Source organism: Lynx canadensis, chromosome D4, assembly GCF_007474595.2.
Source record: "Lynx canadensis isolate LIC74 chromosome D4, mLynCan4.pri.v2, whole genome shotgun sequence".
Taxonomy (NCBI): domain Eukaryota; kingdom Metazoa; phylum Chordata; class Mammalia; order Carnivora; family Felidae; genus Lynx; species Lynx canadensis.
This window is the reverse complement of record NC_044315.2, coordinates 55426040-55444165: the sequence shown is the minus strand read 5'-3', so window position 1 is coordinate 55444165 and position 18126 is coordinate 55426040. Positions and strand designations below refer to the sequence as shown.

Below are 18126 nucleotides of genomic sequence, written 5' to 3'. Positions count from 1 at the left end.
TTTTTAATATGTCCTGGAGATCAGAAGAGAATTCAAGACAAAAATGGGGAAGTCGTGGTTGTGTGGATATCATGGGGGCTATGGAATAGTGAAAGGAGGGTCAGTGAACAGTGTTCGGAGAGCATGGCTAGGAGGTGTGGAGAGGGCACCTGAAGAGGTCTGACTGAGGAGGGGTGCAATGTGGGTGATCAGGGGGCCCTGGAAACAAACCCAAATGTCCATCAGTAGGGGAGTGGATCCTTACCTTGCCGTATAGTCACATACAACAGAACATGATACATCAGTGAAAACTGAGGCACGACAGCTTCCTGTAAACAGGGAAAAAGTGTGAAAGCATAAAAAGCAATACAGTAGACTGTATACAGTATGACACCAGTTATATAATTGAAAAACAAACAAAAAAGAATATATTCTTTGGGCATACATATGTGATTAAAACTACTTTAAACGAAAGAAGGGATGGGGATGCCTGGCTGGCTAAGTTGGTAGAGCGTGTGCCACTCTTGATCTTGGGGTTGTGAGTTTGAGCCCCATGTTGGGTGTAGAGATTACTTACGATTTTAAAGTAAAGTAAAGTAAAGTAAAGTAAAGTAAAGTAAAGTAAAGTAAAGTAAAGATTACTTTAAGATTTTAATCTTAAAAAATAAAATAAAATCTTTAAGAAAAGGTGGGGAGTGAAAAGACAGCAGAGTGAAGAGCAGGGACCTATAAGGTGCTGTGATGCCCACCCCATCCCATGTTTACCTCTGACATCCAGAACTGTTTTCTAGTTCTGGATGTTGGAGGTAAATATATGGGTTTGTTATATGATTTTGTTTTATAACATATAACTGTGATATATATTCATTTGTAGGTATCATATATTTTAAAAGATGAATAGCCATAGGTGATAGGAAGTGATAGGTATGGAATGTACTGATGACAGGGGGACCAGGGAGGAAGGGGAAGGGCTTGACCATATCTGACTTCCCACAGTGGGAAAAGTTGAGCCAGGGGACCAGGCTTGGGAGTGACCAGGGAAGGGACCACATCTGGAAGTCCCAGCCAGCTGCCTCCCTCTGTGACCCTGGATAAGCCTCTTACCCCTCTCTCAGCCTCAGTGGCCTTGTGAACATGGGGAGTGTAGCCTTTCTCATTCTTAGTATTCCAGAGTAGAGTGACCCTAAGGCCTCAGTCACAAGTGGGAGAAGCATATATGGGTCCCAGACTTCTGGCTCCCATTGTCCTATGCCCCTTGCTGACCACTTCAGCCATTTGTCATCTTCATGTCCTTGGGAGGTGGCCTTGTAGGTAGGGCAGTCGGTGGGTCCATCAAGAACCTGCCTGCTGTCTACTGCTCTGCCATAGACATGACTAGGCCCAATGCCCATAATATGCTGCAGACTCTGATCCCAATGTCAGGCTTATATGAGCCCTGACAATGGTCACAGCATTTCTATGCACAGACCCCTTTCATTCTCTTGGCAGAAGTTGGGTGAAATTCTACAACATGCCAGATACCATTTTGGGGCAGAGGATACGGGCACAAAAAAGAAACTTAAGTTCTTATTCTCAAAGAGCTGACATTCTGTGCAAAACATGGTATGTTAGTGATACATACTAATGAGGAAAAGCAGGAAAGAGGGATAGGAAGTGTGTGGGAATGGAAAGACCAAAGGCCTCCCTGAGGAGGTGACTCTGAGTAAAGACCTGAAGGGGGAGAGGGCGTGAGCCGTGTGGATACCCGGGAGAAGAGCATGCCAAGCTGTGGAGATCGCCACTGAAAGACCCTAAGGTGGGAGCATGGAGGGGCCACTGCTGGACTGGAGCGCAGAAAGAGAGGGAAGAGGAGAAGCAGATAAGATCAGGCAAGTAGGTAAGGTAAACCAAGGCAGGCCCAGGGGAGAGGTAGGGCCAAGGCTTGGAGCAGAGGCAAGGGACGTCTCTGGAGGAGAGAGGCAGGTCTCACTGCAGGCAGACAGGCAGGCAGGAAGGAAAGAGGTAGGATGGGATGGGGTGGGCATCACAGTGCCTTGTGGGTGCCTGCTCTTCACTCTGCTGTCTGTCTGTCACACACAACACACACACATGGACTCTCCAGTACTGGATGGCTGCAGGAGACACATCTGTTTAATGCTAGGAGCCAGGTTGGGATATGAGTCATGGAAGCCCCGTCTTTTCTCACAGGCCTTGGCCCAACACAGGCTTGCTGTGTGACCTGGACAGGACCTTTCCCCTCTCTGGGTCTCAGTTTCCCTATCTGTGCACTGAGGAGTGGATTTGTTGGTGTCTGGGGAGCCTCTCAGCTCTGACTTCTTCCAGTACTTTGAAGTCTCATGTCATGATCCCACTTTGCTTCTCCCCACCTCAACTCAGGCTGTGGTTGAAATGGGGACAGAGTAAGGTAGGAAGAACTCCCAGCCTCAGGCCAGGTCACTCCAAGGCTTTGTAAGTAAAGGTTTGGTCCTCAGCCTAGTGGTCCTGGCTTTGGGAGAGCCCCTCACTCCCTGTCCTTGCCTGCTCTCCCACTCCCACTCACGACCCCCAAGGGACAGGCATCTACAGGCAGCACCGAGGTCTGGCTAGTCTGTCTCCTCCCTCAGATGGGAATCCTGCAGCCCAGAAAGAGAAAGGAGCAGCCATCTCGGGCCAGGCTGGGGTGCTGATGCCGAGTGGGAGGAGGCTATGGCTACTCAGAGCTGTGCAGTCTGACCGTGGCAAGGTACCTACCTCTGTGCTGAACCTGAAGTGGGGAAGAGGTATGACCTAACCCTCCTGGGTGCTGCAGGGCCTGTACTGTGGAACCTAAGAACACAATGAGGGCAGCCAGGCTGGATGCAAAATGCTGGCTCTACCAGTCACAAGCTGTATGACTTTAGGTAAGACAGGATAATAATAGCTCCCACCTCACAAGGCTGCTAGGATGATAAAATAAGCTATGCCTGGCATGTGGGCAGTGTATTCGCTCTATATTCTCTTGTGGTCCTCACATCATCATGCCCATCTTACATCCAAGGAAACTGAGGCCTAGGAAGATTGGCTTGGTAAGGGGTAGACAGTAGGGATTTTAGTCCTTACCAATATGACCTTGGCTAGTTTTTTTTTTTTTTTTTTTTGTTTCTGTATTGTGAAATATATCCTATAAGCATGCATATGTAACATACAGGTACAGTGAAAATAACACTCAAAAAACAAAGACCCCAAATGAACAAATAACCCCAAACACTCAAGTGGCCCCCACTAAGCTTTGGCATGTTATTGAACCTCTCTGGGCCTCATTCTCCACGTCTGTAAAATGGGGTAATGAGGCTCAGAGGAGTGAGGTGCTTCAGGTTTGGGTTTTGCCATTGGCATTTTGCTGTGATGAAGCAAGGTGAAGAAGAGTTTGCCAGAACTCATGGTCTCCCCTTATGTCTGTGCTCAGGAGTCAAGGCAGTGGGTGGGTGCTGGAGGGTGTGTACAAGGGCTTCTGGAGGGGCTGCCCTATGCTGTGGCCCAGTAGGGGGTGTAGAAGCTCAGAGGCTGGGTCAGGGGCAGAGAGACAAGACACATAGCTCAGAGCCAAGCACACCCAGGCACATGGATGAGGCCATAAATCTGGAACTGAGCCTTTGAGTCCTCCAGGGACCCAACCAAACCCCTGTTGGCTGATAAGGATTCCTCAGATAGGGGTCACAACAGGCCCTTGGAACAGCCCAGCTAAGGCTAGGAAGAATGTGTTCTTGTCCTCCCCACTCCCCCAGATCCCCTACCTCCATCCTGGTCAAGGTCAAGGACAGGGAGAAGATGAATTCCTAAGGGAGACTCAGTGTTGGGGCAGGGGAAATTGGAAGGTGGTGGATATACCAGGAGAGTTTGGAAGTTGGACATGCTGAACTGGAGGTGCTTGTGGGACACCCTGGGATAGACAGGCCTGGGCTAGAGATACAGCCCAGGGTGGCATGTGATGGCTTGCAGATGGATTAAATGGCCCAGGGATAGACAATGGAGTCCTGGAAAGCACCCATGTTTAAGAGGTGGCTAGAGGGGAGGAGGCAGCCAAGGCCCATGATCTCCTCTGGCTCCAGGCACCCAAATACTCTGGGTATTAATTGACTTCTACCCTGGGGCCAGTCCTTTCTCTCAGAAGGTTCAGATGGGCCAGGGCAAGCAAGAGAAGCCCAGACTCTCCTAGGCAACCAGTAGGAAAACTCCAGAGACCACCATCACATAGGACTTCCCTGTAGCTCTGAGTCCTGCAACTTCAACTCCCTGCTCTGGCTCTGGAAATGTCTGATTCCTGCCCTGTCCTCAGCTCCCTGCCCTGTAGATGACAGGATGCCCAGGGCACAGTCCCTGGACCTCTTCTCTTTCAACTTCCCTTCCAACATGACCTTACCAGCCTGTAAATACCATTATATGCTCACAGCTCCCCAAATTAGATCTCCTGTCCAATCCTATGTACAACCACCCACTGGACAGATTTTCATCCCTCAAGGCTGTTTCTCCCACACTCTTTCCTATCTTAGTAAATAGCAAATTCAATCTTCCCAATGCTGAGGCCAAAATCTTTGAAGTCATCCTTGAGCCCCTTCTCTCTCACACCCCACCCACACCCTAGCTGTTAGCAAACCCTATAGGTGTTACCTGCAAAATACATTTAGAATCCAACCACTTTTCATCACCCCGCCACTGTCACCCAGGTTTGAGCCACCATTACCTCTCTTAGATTACAGACAGAGTGGTCTTCTGATCATCTCCCAGTCTGTCTTTTTGCTCTGTGTCACCCCTATGGTCTAGTCTCAATACAGCAGTTGGAGTGATCCTTTCAAAAAATAAGCCAAATTGTATCACTCACTCCTCTGCCTAAAGACTTCCAGTGGCCTCCAGGCCCCTGCTTCTCTCTCCCTATTCATTCTCCCACAGCTGATGGCTTTGCTGCTCTTTCAACGTACATGATGTTTCCACCACCGAGCCTTTGCAATGGCGGTTTCCTCTGCCTGCGACATTCTTCTTCAGATATCTGCATGACTTAGATTTTTCTCCTGTGCTTACGTTGTGTATGCAAACAAACAGAAAACAGTATTAAAAAAAACAAACGGGGCGCCTGGGTGGCTCAGTCGGTTGAGCGTCCGACTTCGGCTTTGGTCGTGATCTCAAGGTTTGTGGGTTCGAGCCCCGCGTCAGGGTCTGTGCTGACAGCTCAGAGCCTGGAGCCTGCTTCGGATTCTGTGTCTCCTTCTCTCTCTGCCCCTCACCTACTTGTGCTCTGTCTCTCTCTCTCAAAAATAAATAAATGTAAAAAAAAAAAATTAAAAAAAATCGGAAAGGTTATAAGTTTTAAAGATACTTGGGTGGCTCAGTCAGTTAAGTGTGGGACTCTTGATTTCAGCTCAGGTCATGATCCCATGGTTTGTGAGTTTGAACTCCGTGTTGGGCTCTTTGACAATGTAAAGCCTGCTTGGGATTCTCTCTCCCTTTCTCTCTGCCCCTCCCCCACATGCTCTCTCTCTCAAAATAAACTTAAAAAAAAATTGGGGCATCTGGGTGGCTCAGTTGGTTGAGTGTCCAACTTCGGCTCAGGTCATGATCTCGTGGTTCTGTGTTCGAGCCCTGCATTGGGCTCTGTGCTTAAAGCTCAGAGCCTGGAGCCTGCTTCAGATTCTGTGTCTCCTTCTCTCTCTGCCTCTCCCCGGCTCGCACTGTCTCTCTGTCTCTGTCTCTCTCTCAAAAATAAATAAACATTGGGGCGCCTGAGTGGCTCAGTCAGTTAAGCATCCAGCTTCAGCTCAGGTCATGATCTCGCAGTCCATGAGTTTGAGTGTCAGGCTTTGTGCTGATAGCTCAGAGCCTGGAGACTGCTTCAGATTCTGTCTCTCTCTCTGACCCTTCCCTGCTCACACTCCATCTCTCTCTCTCTCAAAAATAAATAAACATTAAAAATACATAAATAAACATAAAAAAATGAAGATACTGGTTATAAACTACTAACAAATTTTAAGTAAAAGCTTTTTTTGAGGCAAAGTGTAAGCACTATCCCATCCCAGCCCCAGGCTCCTGGTTTGGGGATACATACTGCCCCCTAGTGGCCATCCTAGGAAAAAGTCCCATCATCTGGGGGTTGCTGGTGTTCTCTACATTGGGACACAGTATAAGCTTTTCTTCCACCTGTCCTGACCTGCCAGACAACGCAGTCCCAGGGACTCCAAGGTAATGTGTGTGAACTGTCCCTGTTCTGTGTATAGTAGAGGACACAGGTTTTGAGTCTGACTTTATAGGAACTTCAGATCCCCAGTAATTCATTGAGTGATCTTGGGCAAGTGACCTAATTTCAACCTTTAGTTTCTCCATTGGTAAAATAGAGATAGTAAGAATATATGCTTCAAGGGGCTTTGAGGATTAAGAGATGAGCACAGTGTTTGGTGCATATTAAGTGCTCAAAAGCTGTTATCTACTATCAGAAGAGACTTTTGAGAAGGAGTGGGTGCATGAGTACTTCAGACTCCTTCACCACTGCGTCAAGCCTGGGGGTGGGGGCAGGGGTGGAGGTAGTAGAAGCGGGGGAGGTGACTGAAAGCCCCAGCTGTTGCCAGAGCAGCTTCACAACTGCTCCGTTCCTTCCCCCAAATGGGCTATCCTCTGAGGGATGGTCCTGGGATAGGCTCAACGCTTGACTGAACTGACAGAATATCACAGCCTCTCAGATCCTGTCTACCCACTAGCCTTCCAATGGCTTCAGGTAGCATGTGGGCTGAAACTATTCCCGACCTGACAGATGGGGAAACCAATGCCCAGACAATGGAAGCAAACTGCTCAGGGTTCACAGAGTGAGTTGAGGCAGCCAACTGGGTGTCCTAGCAGTTTAGCCAGGTTCTGTGTAGCCACGCTGTGCCTTATAAAGAGCAACCACATGAAGCCTGGGGGGCTGAGGGCAGCTTGGGCTACTGGGAAGGACTCCAAAGGAATTTTGTTTGGGGAAGACAGTTGCCTTTTCCTTGAAGACTCAGACCCCTCCCGGCCTAGGGGCAGTTCTAGGCTGGGAAACCCAAAGCCTGGATTCCAGTCTTGGTCTGGCTCACATTGAGTGTGACACACGGAGCCTTTCCCTTCTGGGGAAGGCCTTTGTAGACTGAGGGATTAGGCTAGCTTAGAGCTTTCCCTGGAGATTTGTGAGCTCTACAAGACCATTAGAGATAGTATGGGACATCTGAGTCGAGGCCACGTAGTGAGCTTGGGAGGGAGAAATTTCTCAGTAGGTATTACAGGACATAGGAGGGGACTGATAAGGTAGGCAGGTCTGTGAAGGTGGCCAGGCATTCCCTCCCTAATTTTAGAAGGGAAGGCACATTGGTAGGTTCTCCTTAGAGAACAAGGTCTCTAGGGTTTCAGGCATGAAGCAAGAAGGCTGACACCATGTGGGAAGGACCCTACCCCTCCAAACGTAAATCACAGGACCCACTCTGTGAGATTTTGAACCTCTTACAAGACTGACATTCCTTCTTCCCCTCCCCTGGTCTGTTCTCTGGCCTGTCCAGGACAGGATCCAGAGCTGCTTCACACAGACCCTGCATTCAGGAGGGCCGCTTTCATCTCCAATCCTGGATACAACCTCCCACTGCATGTCAGGCAGGCACCACTGCTGAAAGGAGCCAGCCCTGCCACACAAGCCAGAGGGAATTACAGAGATAAGAACTTGGGTCTCTGAAAAGCTCTGGCCCCATAAAGAATCTCCTGCCAAAGAAGAGGGTAGGGTTGGAAGGGGAAGGAATGAGATCACCTGATTTTCAGGGAGCAATAGTATGGGGTCACGGTGCCCACAGGATTTAGTCCATGCTCATGTCCAAGGCCAGTGCTCAGTGGAGAATCCACCAAACCCATGAGAAGCAGCTTCCCCTTGCTGAGGGGGGTGAGGGGTCCCTTTGGTGATCCGATGGGTGCTAGCTACCTGCCGGCACTCAGCATCCTATCTGACCTCCTGAATCTCTTCCCTTTGAAGCACCACCCCCCAGCATCCTCATCTTCTCATGTGGATAACTCCTATAGCTCTTGGCTGGGCCTCTCGCCTCAATGTTAAACCTCCAATCCCTTCTACACACTGTCTGAGACACTGCTCTAGAACAGGGTGTGGGCAAACTAAGGTCCTTAGGCAAATCCATCCTGCTGCCTGTTTTTGTCCAACTCATGGTTTTCTAATTTTTAAATTAGCTGGAAAAAATTACATTATTTTGTACCATGTAAAAATTATATGAAATTCTGATTTCAGTGTCTATAAAATAAGGTGTTACTAGAACAGAGTCAGGCTCATTCGCTTATGTATTGTTTGTGGCCGCTTTCATATCACAATGGCAGAGTTGGGTAGCTGTAACAGAAACTCTTAAGACTCAGAAAGCCTATAATATTTCCTATCTGGACCTTTACTGTCACTCTCTGCTTAGGACCCTCCAGGGGCTCTTTGTGGCTCTCCACAGCTGACCCCTTTCTTTCTACCTCTCCAGCCTCATCACATGTCCTTCTAGCTGACTGCCCACTCTGGACGATTCACCTTTCCTCATTCGCACTGCAAGCCACATCATGCCATTTACCTTCGCTTGGCATGCCTCTCTTTTCCAAATGACAGTCTACCATCTTAAGACTCAGCCCAAAAACTTCCTCCCATTTCCCTTCTCCCAACCACAAGAGCTAACCCATTCCTACTTCCAATATCACAGGAGCCTCTTATAGCTCCCCTTAACTTTTAATAACAGACTAATGACCTGCTTGTGCCAACCAATTCCATTATAAATATGTGTTCAGGGATGTGATCTCTGGGGCATTACTAACTGAAAGAATACACCACAGCCCTAGCACAGGGCTGCATGGGGTAGGCACATAAGCCTACCAGAAGGTAGGCCTGTTTAGCATTCTATACTTTTTACTTGGTTAATAGTATGGAGGAAGAAGCAGCTTATATATTTTCCAGATACCAAGTATTTTTTTTAAAAAGTAAACTCTATACCCTATGTGGGGTTGGAACTCACGACCCTGAGATTAAGAGTCAGATGCTCTACCAACTGAGAAAGCCAGGCGCCCCCAAGTATCATTTATATAAATTTCCAGCACCTATGATAGATCAAGCACCTCCACGTGTCTTATCTCATTTAATCCTCACAACAACCTGGTAAGGCAGGTGATACCTCCATTCCACCAAGCAGCGAGTTATGTGGCAGAGCTGGCGTCTAAAATCAGGTCTCCTGCCTCCTGAGATGCTCTCCATATGCAGTTCACCCAATGAACCACTGCTTCAGAGATGTAACAGGTACTTGTGGGCTTCTTGTGTTTGGCGCTACTGACCCTGTGCTAAATGGGTCCAGGTAGAGGTGGTTTTGTAGTTTTCCATCTCTTCCCTCCAGTTGCTTCTTCTGCTCCTGTACTTGCTGCCTCTCAAGGCAGACTGTCTGGGTCAGGACCAAAGGGTGACCCTGCTCTTCCTATGAAAACTAAGTGCCAGTTTTGTGACGTCACTTCTGAAATCTTCTGTTGTTCTGGGGCTCGTGGCTTGCTCTGGAGAAAGTTGTTGGAAGTCTGGCCTCCAAGCTGGAGGGGTGCCAAGGCCAGAGAGGGCCAAACTAATGTAACTGTCAGTGCACCTGCCTTAATGGAGACTCAAGAGTGCCTCCAGAGGGCTGCTGGGATAAGCCCTGGACTGTCCACATACTTTTGTGTATATTCAAACAGAAGTCCAGAGCTCAGAGACCAGGAGAGCCAATATAGCTGCTGCAGACCTGGGAGAAAGCAACACAGGAAAGGTAAATCCACCTGAGACTCTTTCTCAACCAGAGAGGAATTAGGGCTACACTGCTCAGTACACAGAGGCCACACTGAACTTGGCAGCATGAGGAGCTTACTCTACGTCCTCTTCTGTCATGGCAGATAAAGCTAACCTGTCAATAGACAAGCTCAGGGATGTGGTATGAGCCACACCCCTGGACTTTAGAAAATGGAGTTCTGTAAAGCACCCTGATCCCTCTCCTAGGTCTAGAACTGATGGCACCGAGGATCTCCAAGTCCCATAAGTTCAGCCAGATAGACCTAGGAGAGTTTTTGGCAAAAGACTCAGATAAGATAGCTGGGTTTAACACAATGTGTGATTCTGGATATGGTGTACCAACTCAATGTTTGGTATTCTGGACTGAGAAGCTCACTTGTGTCTTTCCAAAGATTGTGATCAGTTTGGATTAATCCAAAAAGTGAGGTGCAGTTGATGTTGCAGACATTTTTACGAGGAGGAGGGATAACTGGGACAACTGAGGCTATGACTAAGTGCTGCTTTCAGGCTAAAATTCTGGTTTGTCCAAATCAAACCCAATATTCCCCAGCCCTCCGAGCAATCACGGTGATGGTGGAGCCTCTGCAAATACATGACCGAATCACTAGTGACCATCCAGTCAGATCTGGCTGTACCGAAACACTTTATACAGACGGAATAGAGGACAAGGGAACTTCTGATACACTCATGCTTTGGACGTATCAGTACAAGACAGTATGTGAGGCTGTGTGTGAGTCCACCAGGCAGTTGGGAACAAGCATGATTTTCTGCTGGCAAACAAGTCTCCATAACACCTATTCATTCTTTTATCTAAGTGCATCTTGATCTTCTCAGTCCTGGACATCAAAGTAGTCAATTACTGGTTCCTTGGCTATTTTCTGTAAATTACTGCTCCCAGGATTCCTGAAAAGCAAACAAAGAATAATCAGTCTTCTTGTTTGGGGGAAGTGGACTGAGGTCTTCAGAAAGTTAAGGATCAGCTGACTTGCCATTTGCAAAGCTTTGGTAAGACAGTGGGGCACACATGAGTTGGGAACTTGAAATTTGGTGATGGGCACGCAGGGGTTCACTGTATTAATAATATTCTCTTGACTCTAAAAGTTTTCTACAATAAAATTTTATACAAAATTAAAGCAAACAAAAGGAAAAAAGCATGGCGCAAACAGGCCAAAGACTCCACACGGTTATGTTCAGGTGGTACTGGACATGGCTGTGAAATAGCATGTAGAATACCTCACATTTCCAAAACCACTGCCCACGTGGATATGCAGCTGGGCTGACTGGAATCCAGGCCACCTGTTTTACAGGGGTGAAGCAGGGCTGGTCCTATGGAGCTACACTGACCCAGACAATCCTTGCTAAGGCTGTGCCCAACGGGCAACGCCTAGCCGTCCTGTCCAGTCCCAGGGAACACCGATTGCTATGGCCCTCATGGTGACTTTATAAACTGCCCTTCCCACCCTCCTAGAAGTTCTGTATAAGAAGTTCTGGTAAAGCTTCTATGTGGAAGGCCAGAACAGCATTAGGGACCCTGCTGAGTTTCAGGGCAACTTTCAGCAATGCTGCCTCAGTCACAGTAAGGCAGCCAGCTTCCTTTCTGGCAAAGGAAAGGAAAGGAAAAGGGGATGGTTCTTCTTTCCTGCTTCTGAGACTTGCTGCTTGCCAATGTGGTTTTCTTATCTCTAAATCATGAATATATGTTTCTGTTGTAAAAATGATACAAACCACATAGAAGTCACTAGAGCAAAACGCTAAAGTCCCCACCTTCACTGCAACCTCAGCCCACTATCCCACATCCATCTGCAGAATAAATGTTGTGAACCATGTAACGTTCCTAAATCATCCGCTGTGACACAATGAGTCCACTTCCCAGTGTCACCGTCTACACCATGGAAGTTATGTCCAATGACTTTTCTCCAGAAGAGAAGTGGGCATTATAAACATCAAACCTGGGACCCCTCTGGCATGAACAAATGTGTCTGACACCCCAGTCATACCTTACTTATTTGAATAAAGCCCCCGAAGGCCAGGCCTGAGAGGCTGCCAATGGCTGGTAGAGACCTGGACAGTTTAGCCCCTGCTGGCTTTTCTGAATAGACAGGGCCCTTTGGAAAGCAGCTGAAGGATACTTACTTGTCTGTCTGATGCCTGTGATGAGGAATTGGTGGTGGAGGCCGTGACTGTATTTCCCTTTCAAGGACACCTGTCAGCGTGTTAGGAGGACAAATGGACTTCCCTCTGATAAAAGACAGAACACAAAGTATTGAAAAGTGAGAATTGTTTATGGAGACAGGCAGACCGCTGCAAATCCAGTCATGATTTTCACTGTGCTGCTGCTAAGTGCTCCAATGTGACCTGTCTCCTCTCAGGCATGGTCACCTTCATTTAACCCTCGTCCCTTCCACTCATCTCTGTTGGGCCTGTTACCTGCTTCCTGTCATCTCATATTCAAGTTTTTTCTTCTGGAAGTCCCTCCTACTCTCTCAGCTTCTGACAGTGATCCTAGATCCTCACTGTCACTTCCCTGCTCATAACACAGCCATAGTCTCATCTAATGGCAAACACTGTTTACGGGGGATGCCTTGAATCAGAGTCTAGCATCTTGTTTTCATCATGCCAGGAGGACAAGGGAAAAGGGGACAGATGTGATGGGCAGGCATGCAACCCAGGCCCTCAGGGTCTGCTCCCTGTATCTGAGGAAATGATGCCTCCAGTGTCACTTGTGGATTGGGGCAGATAAAAGCCTTGCATGCCTTTAGATGTGTCTGTCCTGTGGACTGAGGCATGGGCTTTGCTCTCTGGTTCAGACCTTCGTATCGGACTTTTTGATTGTGCCAGAATGGCTATCCCATCAGCAGGCTTTCTATCTATTCTTCTAAGAGAGGAAGCAAGGAAAGCAAACATTGATAGATCCTGCTTTCCGAGGTCCAGCCTGCTCCAATGAGCAGGTCCTCCTGTGATGACAAGATCAACCCACCTGACCGCAGTGACCACGACGTTGCGCTTTGGTTCACTGTCATAGCTCACACTCTCTAGGCCGTACACTTGGGCCAGGTCGTGGATGATCCGACGGTGGTCTCTGTTCATGGGAGGGAAGCAGTGGCTCTTCTTACTATTCTTTCCCTGTATTGAGGGTAAAGATGAATGATTGATAAAATGACTAAATAAATCAAAGACCTAAAACAAGACAATTTCATTTCTTATAAAAAATATGTTTTATGCTAAAAATCATGAGTGTGCAGATACAGACACACTAGCAGAGAAATACACTTGCACAGGTTTCCTAGTTAGGAACAATGATTCCATTTTCTCCATCATGCTAGTGTCCTGCTGGGAACTGGGAGCAGAAGGGAGGAAGGGAGGAAAGGGAGGGGCTAAGGGAGATGGCAGGAAGGAAATTCCTCTTCATTAAATGTGGATCTAATATAGGTACCTTGTCCTCACTCACATTCCCACAGAATAAAGAGGAGTCACCATGGGATTGGATGCTTCTGACTAAATTAAAGACTTTTTCCCTTAAAGCTACCTCCAGGACAAGGGCTTCACTCTCTTAAAGGAGTCTATCCCACTACTCTTTAGCTCTAGTCATTCAACTTTTCATTTTTACCCCAGGGTTTCTATTGTGCCTTGGGGGTAATAAAGAATCAGTGTGACCTATCATATAATAGCCCTTTGGAGATCATGTCTTCCTAAGTATCCCACACAGGCATTCAATTATCACTACCGAATGCCTCCAATTGTTCAGACTTTCTTCACCCAGTCTTAGGCACTAAGCTAAAATTTTTTATTTACACTGACTTTGATTGAGGAGTTTTTTTCTGAACCAGGACAAGGCTTCCATAGATATTATAATGGCTGGGCTTTGGGGAAAGATAACGATCATCAAGAAGTTGTGAATTTTTCCTATAACTACTCTATATTGATGGTGTTTCTAGGATTTTTTTTTTTTTTTAATCAAGCTGGCCTTAGAGACATGTCCAGTTGGATGTTTTGACTTCAACCTTATTCACGGCCTCCACAAGGGCTTCCATTTCTTTCTCAATGTCACTGACAAACTTTAAATCCTTCCTGAAATGAGAAATCACCACAGTTAATTTCATCTGTTCCTGCTCTTCTGGGAATCCCTTCTACCCACCCTCTCTGCCCGTAAACTGCAGACAATGAACAATGTGGGCAGAAAAACAGCAGAGGTCAGGAACTGTCAGATAATAGAAGACTGACTGTGACTGAACAAAGGAAAAGAAAAAGAGAAAACAAATACGAGAAAGGAGAAGATGGAGAAAGAGCATTCTGGAGGGCCGGGAGATAGGAGGAAAATAAGAGCTATTACTGCCCAAGTGAGGACCCAAGTGAGGAGCCAGAAGTGGAATTCAGGCTAGTCCAAGCCCTATGGAAGCCCACACTTCTACTACAGGGCGTTCTCTCTCTCTCTCTCTCTCTCTCTCTCTCTCTCTCTCTCTTTCTCACACACACACACACAACCCTGCACCCCATGCTCCATTCTTCTAGAGGAAAATTTTGAGAAACCTAGAAAAGGATTTTTATTAAACATCATATAATCTCTTATAATAGATATATAGACTTTAACTGGCTCAATCACAGACGAGCACATATTAGTTATTATATCTTAAAAGACCAAACAGTCTTGTAAGCCATAATTAAGAAAGGTGGTACCAAGTTACATACACACCTGGCATCTTCTTTTAAACTGTCACTGAATTTTGACCCTGAAGAACGTATATTGAAAGGATCGGAATCCTCGCTGATATGAAATGCCTCTGCTAATCTCCTGGAAGTAAGAGAGATGTAAGTAAATAAAAGGGAAGGAAGGAGAGGAAAACTTACAGTAACACAGAGTGCCCACCAAGTCCTAACTTCTTTATACATTAATGATGTCATTTCAGTAAACCTACTTATTTTTTATAAAAATTTTAAAAAATTATTTATTTTTGAGAGGCAGAGAGATACACAGTATGAGCAGGGGAGGGGCAGAGAGAGAGAGAGAGAGAGAGAGAGAGAGAGAGAAATACAGAATCCAAAGCAGGCTCCAGGCTCTGCCTGTCAGCACAGAGCCTGATGTGGGGGTCAAACCCACGAACCGTGAGACCATGACCTGAGCCAAAGTTCAACACTTAACCGACTGAGCCACCCAGGCGCTCATCAGTAAACCCAATCATTAAGGAAGGAATAATAACTACTTGGGACAAGATATGATTTTATCTTCCTAGAAGAATATAAGCAAGACAGATCTACATGGGTCTGAGCCAACCCCTTGGCTGACACTGGCAGCTTGGGTTATCTGGGATGAGAATGGGGATGACTATCTCTGAGATTTCACCTAAACATCAGACAGATAAAGTAGACATATAATCATTAAAATTAGTATTGTTTTACAGAAAATTTGGAAAATAAAGGGAAGAATTCCATTAACAACACAAATACTGCATTTTAATACACTTTCTTTCAGATTTTTTTCCCTTTAAGTAGTTGCAATTAGGGTATATAAAACTAGGCACCTGGGTAGGGCACCTGGCTGGCTCAGGTGGTGGAGCAGATGACTCTTGATCTCAGGGTTGTAAGTTTGAGCCCCATGGTGGGTGTAAAGCATGGAGCCTGCTTGGGATTCTCGCTCCTTCTCTCTCTGCCCCTCCTCCACTCATACTTGCTCGCTCTCCCTCTCTCTCAAAAGTAAATAAACTTAAAAAAAAAAATGTAGTGGAAAGTCAAACTTCAAGATAAAACATGGACTATACTTTGCCTGCATTTGCCTGATTTTTGTTTAACTATTTATTTTGAGAAATTTCCAAACAAAGTAACAAGAATATTATTTTTTTTTAAATTTTTTTTTCAACGTTTTTATTTATTTTTGGGACAGAGAGAGACAGAGCATGAACGGGGGAGGGGCAGAGAGAGAGGGAGACACAGAATCGGAAACAGGCTCCAGGCTCCGAGCCATCAGCCCAGAGCCTGACGCGGGGCTCGAACTCACGGACCGCAAGATCGTGACCTGGCTGAAGTCGGACGCTTAACCAACTGCGCCACCCAGGCGCCCCAGTAACGAGAATATTATAATGATAAAACAATCATAAGTTCAAAATACCGTAAGTCAAAAATGCATTTAATACATCTAACCTACCAAACATCATAGCTTGGCCTAGTCTACCTTAAATGTGCTCAGAACACTTACATTATTAGCTTACAGTTGGGCAAAATCACCTAACACAAAGCCTATTTTGTAGTAAAGTACTGAATATCTCAAGGAATACTGTACTGAAAGTGAAAAACAGAATGGTTGTAAATGTATTCGTTGTTTACCCTCATGACTGCACGGCTGACTGCAAGCTGCAGCTTGCTGCCACTGCCCAGTGTCATAAGACAGCATTATATTACTAGCCTGAGAAAAGATCAAAATTCAAAATCTGAACTATGGTTTCCACTAAATGTGAATTGCTTTTGCACCACTGTGAAGTAGAAAAATTGTAAGTCAGTTTATTGTTTTTTTTTTTTTTAATTTTTTTTTCAACGTTTTTATTTATTTTTGGGACAGAGAGAGACAGAGCATGAACGGGGGAGGGGCAGAGAGAGAGGGAGACACAGAATCGGAAACAGGCTCCAGGCTCCGAGCCATCAGCCCAGAGCCTGACGCGGGGCTCGAACTCACGGACCGCGAGATCGTGACCTGGCTGAAGTCGGACGCTTAACCGACTGCGCCACCCAGGCGCCCCCAGTTTATTGTTAAGTTGGGGACTGTCTGTGTATTGTTCACTTAAATTCTCCAACTGTTAACATTTTTACAGGGCTATACATTTTAACCAATCTTTGTTAGAACCAATAAGTCTGCCAGTCATTGAATAAATGCCTCCTAATCTGATGAAGAGTATCCTCAAATAACTAATAGAAAATATATTTAGCAGTGAAATATTTAAAGCTCTCTGGTGTCAGGAATACCTACTATCAACCACCTATTCAACACTGTACTGCAGGCTTGAGCCAGTATAATGAGGCAAGAAAAAGAAAACAGATAAGAATTGGAAAGAAATAAAATTACTATTATTAGAAAAGGACATGAAATAAGAAATAAGTGAATTTAGCAAGGTTGTGAATACAGGTCAACAAACATCAGTTACATTTCTATATACCAGCAATAAGCAATTAGAAAATTAAATTTGTTTTGTTTTGCTTTTTTAGAAAATAAAATTTTAAAAGTGATACAAGAGGGGAGAGGAGAGAAAAAAAAGTGATACAAAAAAAATTACCACTTAAAAAAGCATCAAAACCATCAACCAGCAAGGGACAAATCTACCAAAAGATGTACAAAATCTGTATCTAGAAAAATATGAAGTATCACTGAGAGAAATCAAAGAAGACAGGAATAAATGGAAGGTATACCTTGTTCATGGATTAGAAGACTCAGTATTATAAAAATGTCAAATTTCCCAAATTGATCTATAAATTGAATACCAATTCAATCAAAATCTTAGTAGGTTTTTAAGCAGATATTGATAAGCTAACTCTAAAGTTTAAATGAAAATGCAAATACCCAAGAACAGTCAAGTTAATCTTGAAGAACCATGCTTGAAGAGATAAACTATCAGATAGTAAGACCTTTATTGTTATAAAGGTACAATTAAGAGAGTATGATTCTAGCATGATGGAACAGAATGAGCTCAGAAATAGATCCACACGTAATATGAATACCTGATTTAAGACAAGGGAGGCACTAGAGAGACTGGGGAAAATGACATCTTGATAATAGTACTGGTCACATGAATATTCATATGGAAAAAAACTGAGTTGTGAACTCTCCTTAAACCATACTCAAAAAAAAAAAAAAAAAAATCAGTCCAGGTCAACTGTAGATCTAAATGTAAAAGGTAAAATAATACAGGTTCTAGACAATAACAGAGTATCATCATGATCTCAAGATAGACAAATACTTCTTAAACAGGACATAAAAAGCACTAGTATCTAAGGAGAAGACTGATAAACTAGATTACATTAAAATCAGAAACTTCTGCCTATCAAAAGATACCATTAAGAGAATGAAAACTGAAGGCACTAAGTGCAGGAAAATACAATACTGAAAATCAACAAAGGATTCACATCCAAAATATATAAAGAACTCCTACTAATGAATATGAAAAGGACAACACAGTTACAAAATAACTAAAAGAATTGACTAAGCACTTCACAAAAGGGGATATCTAAATTGCCAATAACCATATAAAAAGGCATTCAACCTCACTAGTCATCAGGGAAATATAAACTAAAAGCTCACTGACATCCAGCTACAAATTCATAAGAATAGATTAAAATTAAAAAGACTGTCAATTCCGGGGCGCCTGGGTGGCTCAGTCAGTTAA

The 18126-nt window shown here is 45.2% G+C and overlaps 1 protein-coding gene across 3 annotated transcripts in view; it reads right to left on the bottom strand.

The window, feature by feature from the left end:
• Positions 1-10389: 10389 nt before the first annotated feature.
• Positions 10390-18126, bottom strand: part of NFX1 (nuclear transcription factor, X-box binding 1) — a 74096-nt gene continuing 66359 nt past the window's right edge. For 2 of the 3 annotated variants that reach the window (XM_030293069.2, XM_030293070.2), the window contains 5 exons: positions 14454-14552; positions 13765-13831; positions 12741-12886; positions 11897-12001; positions 10390-10666 (listed from right to left, as the gene is read on the bottom strand). In XM_030293069.2, the coding sequence (XP_030148929.1) occupies positions 10594-10666; positions 11897-12001; positions 12741-12886; positions 13765-13831; positions 14454-14552 (490 nt within the window). In that variant the 3' untranslated portion in view covers positions 10390-10593. Of the gene's footprint in view, positions 10667-11896; positions 12002-12740; positions 12887-13727; positions 13832-14453; positions 14553-18126 lie in introns of all 3 variants that reach the window. The other variant, XR_004344326.1, reaches the window with a different exon arrangement.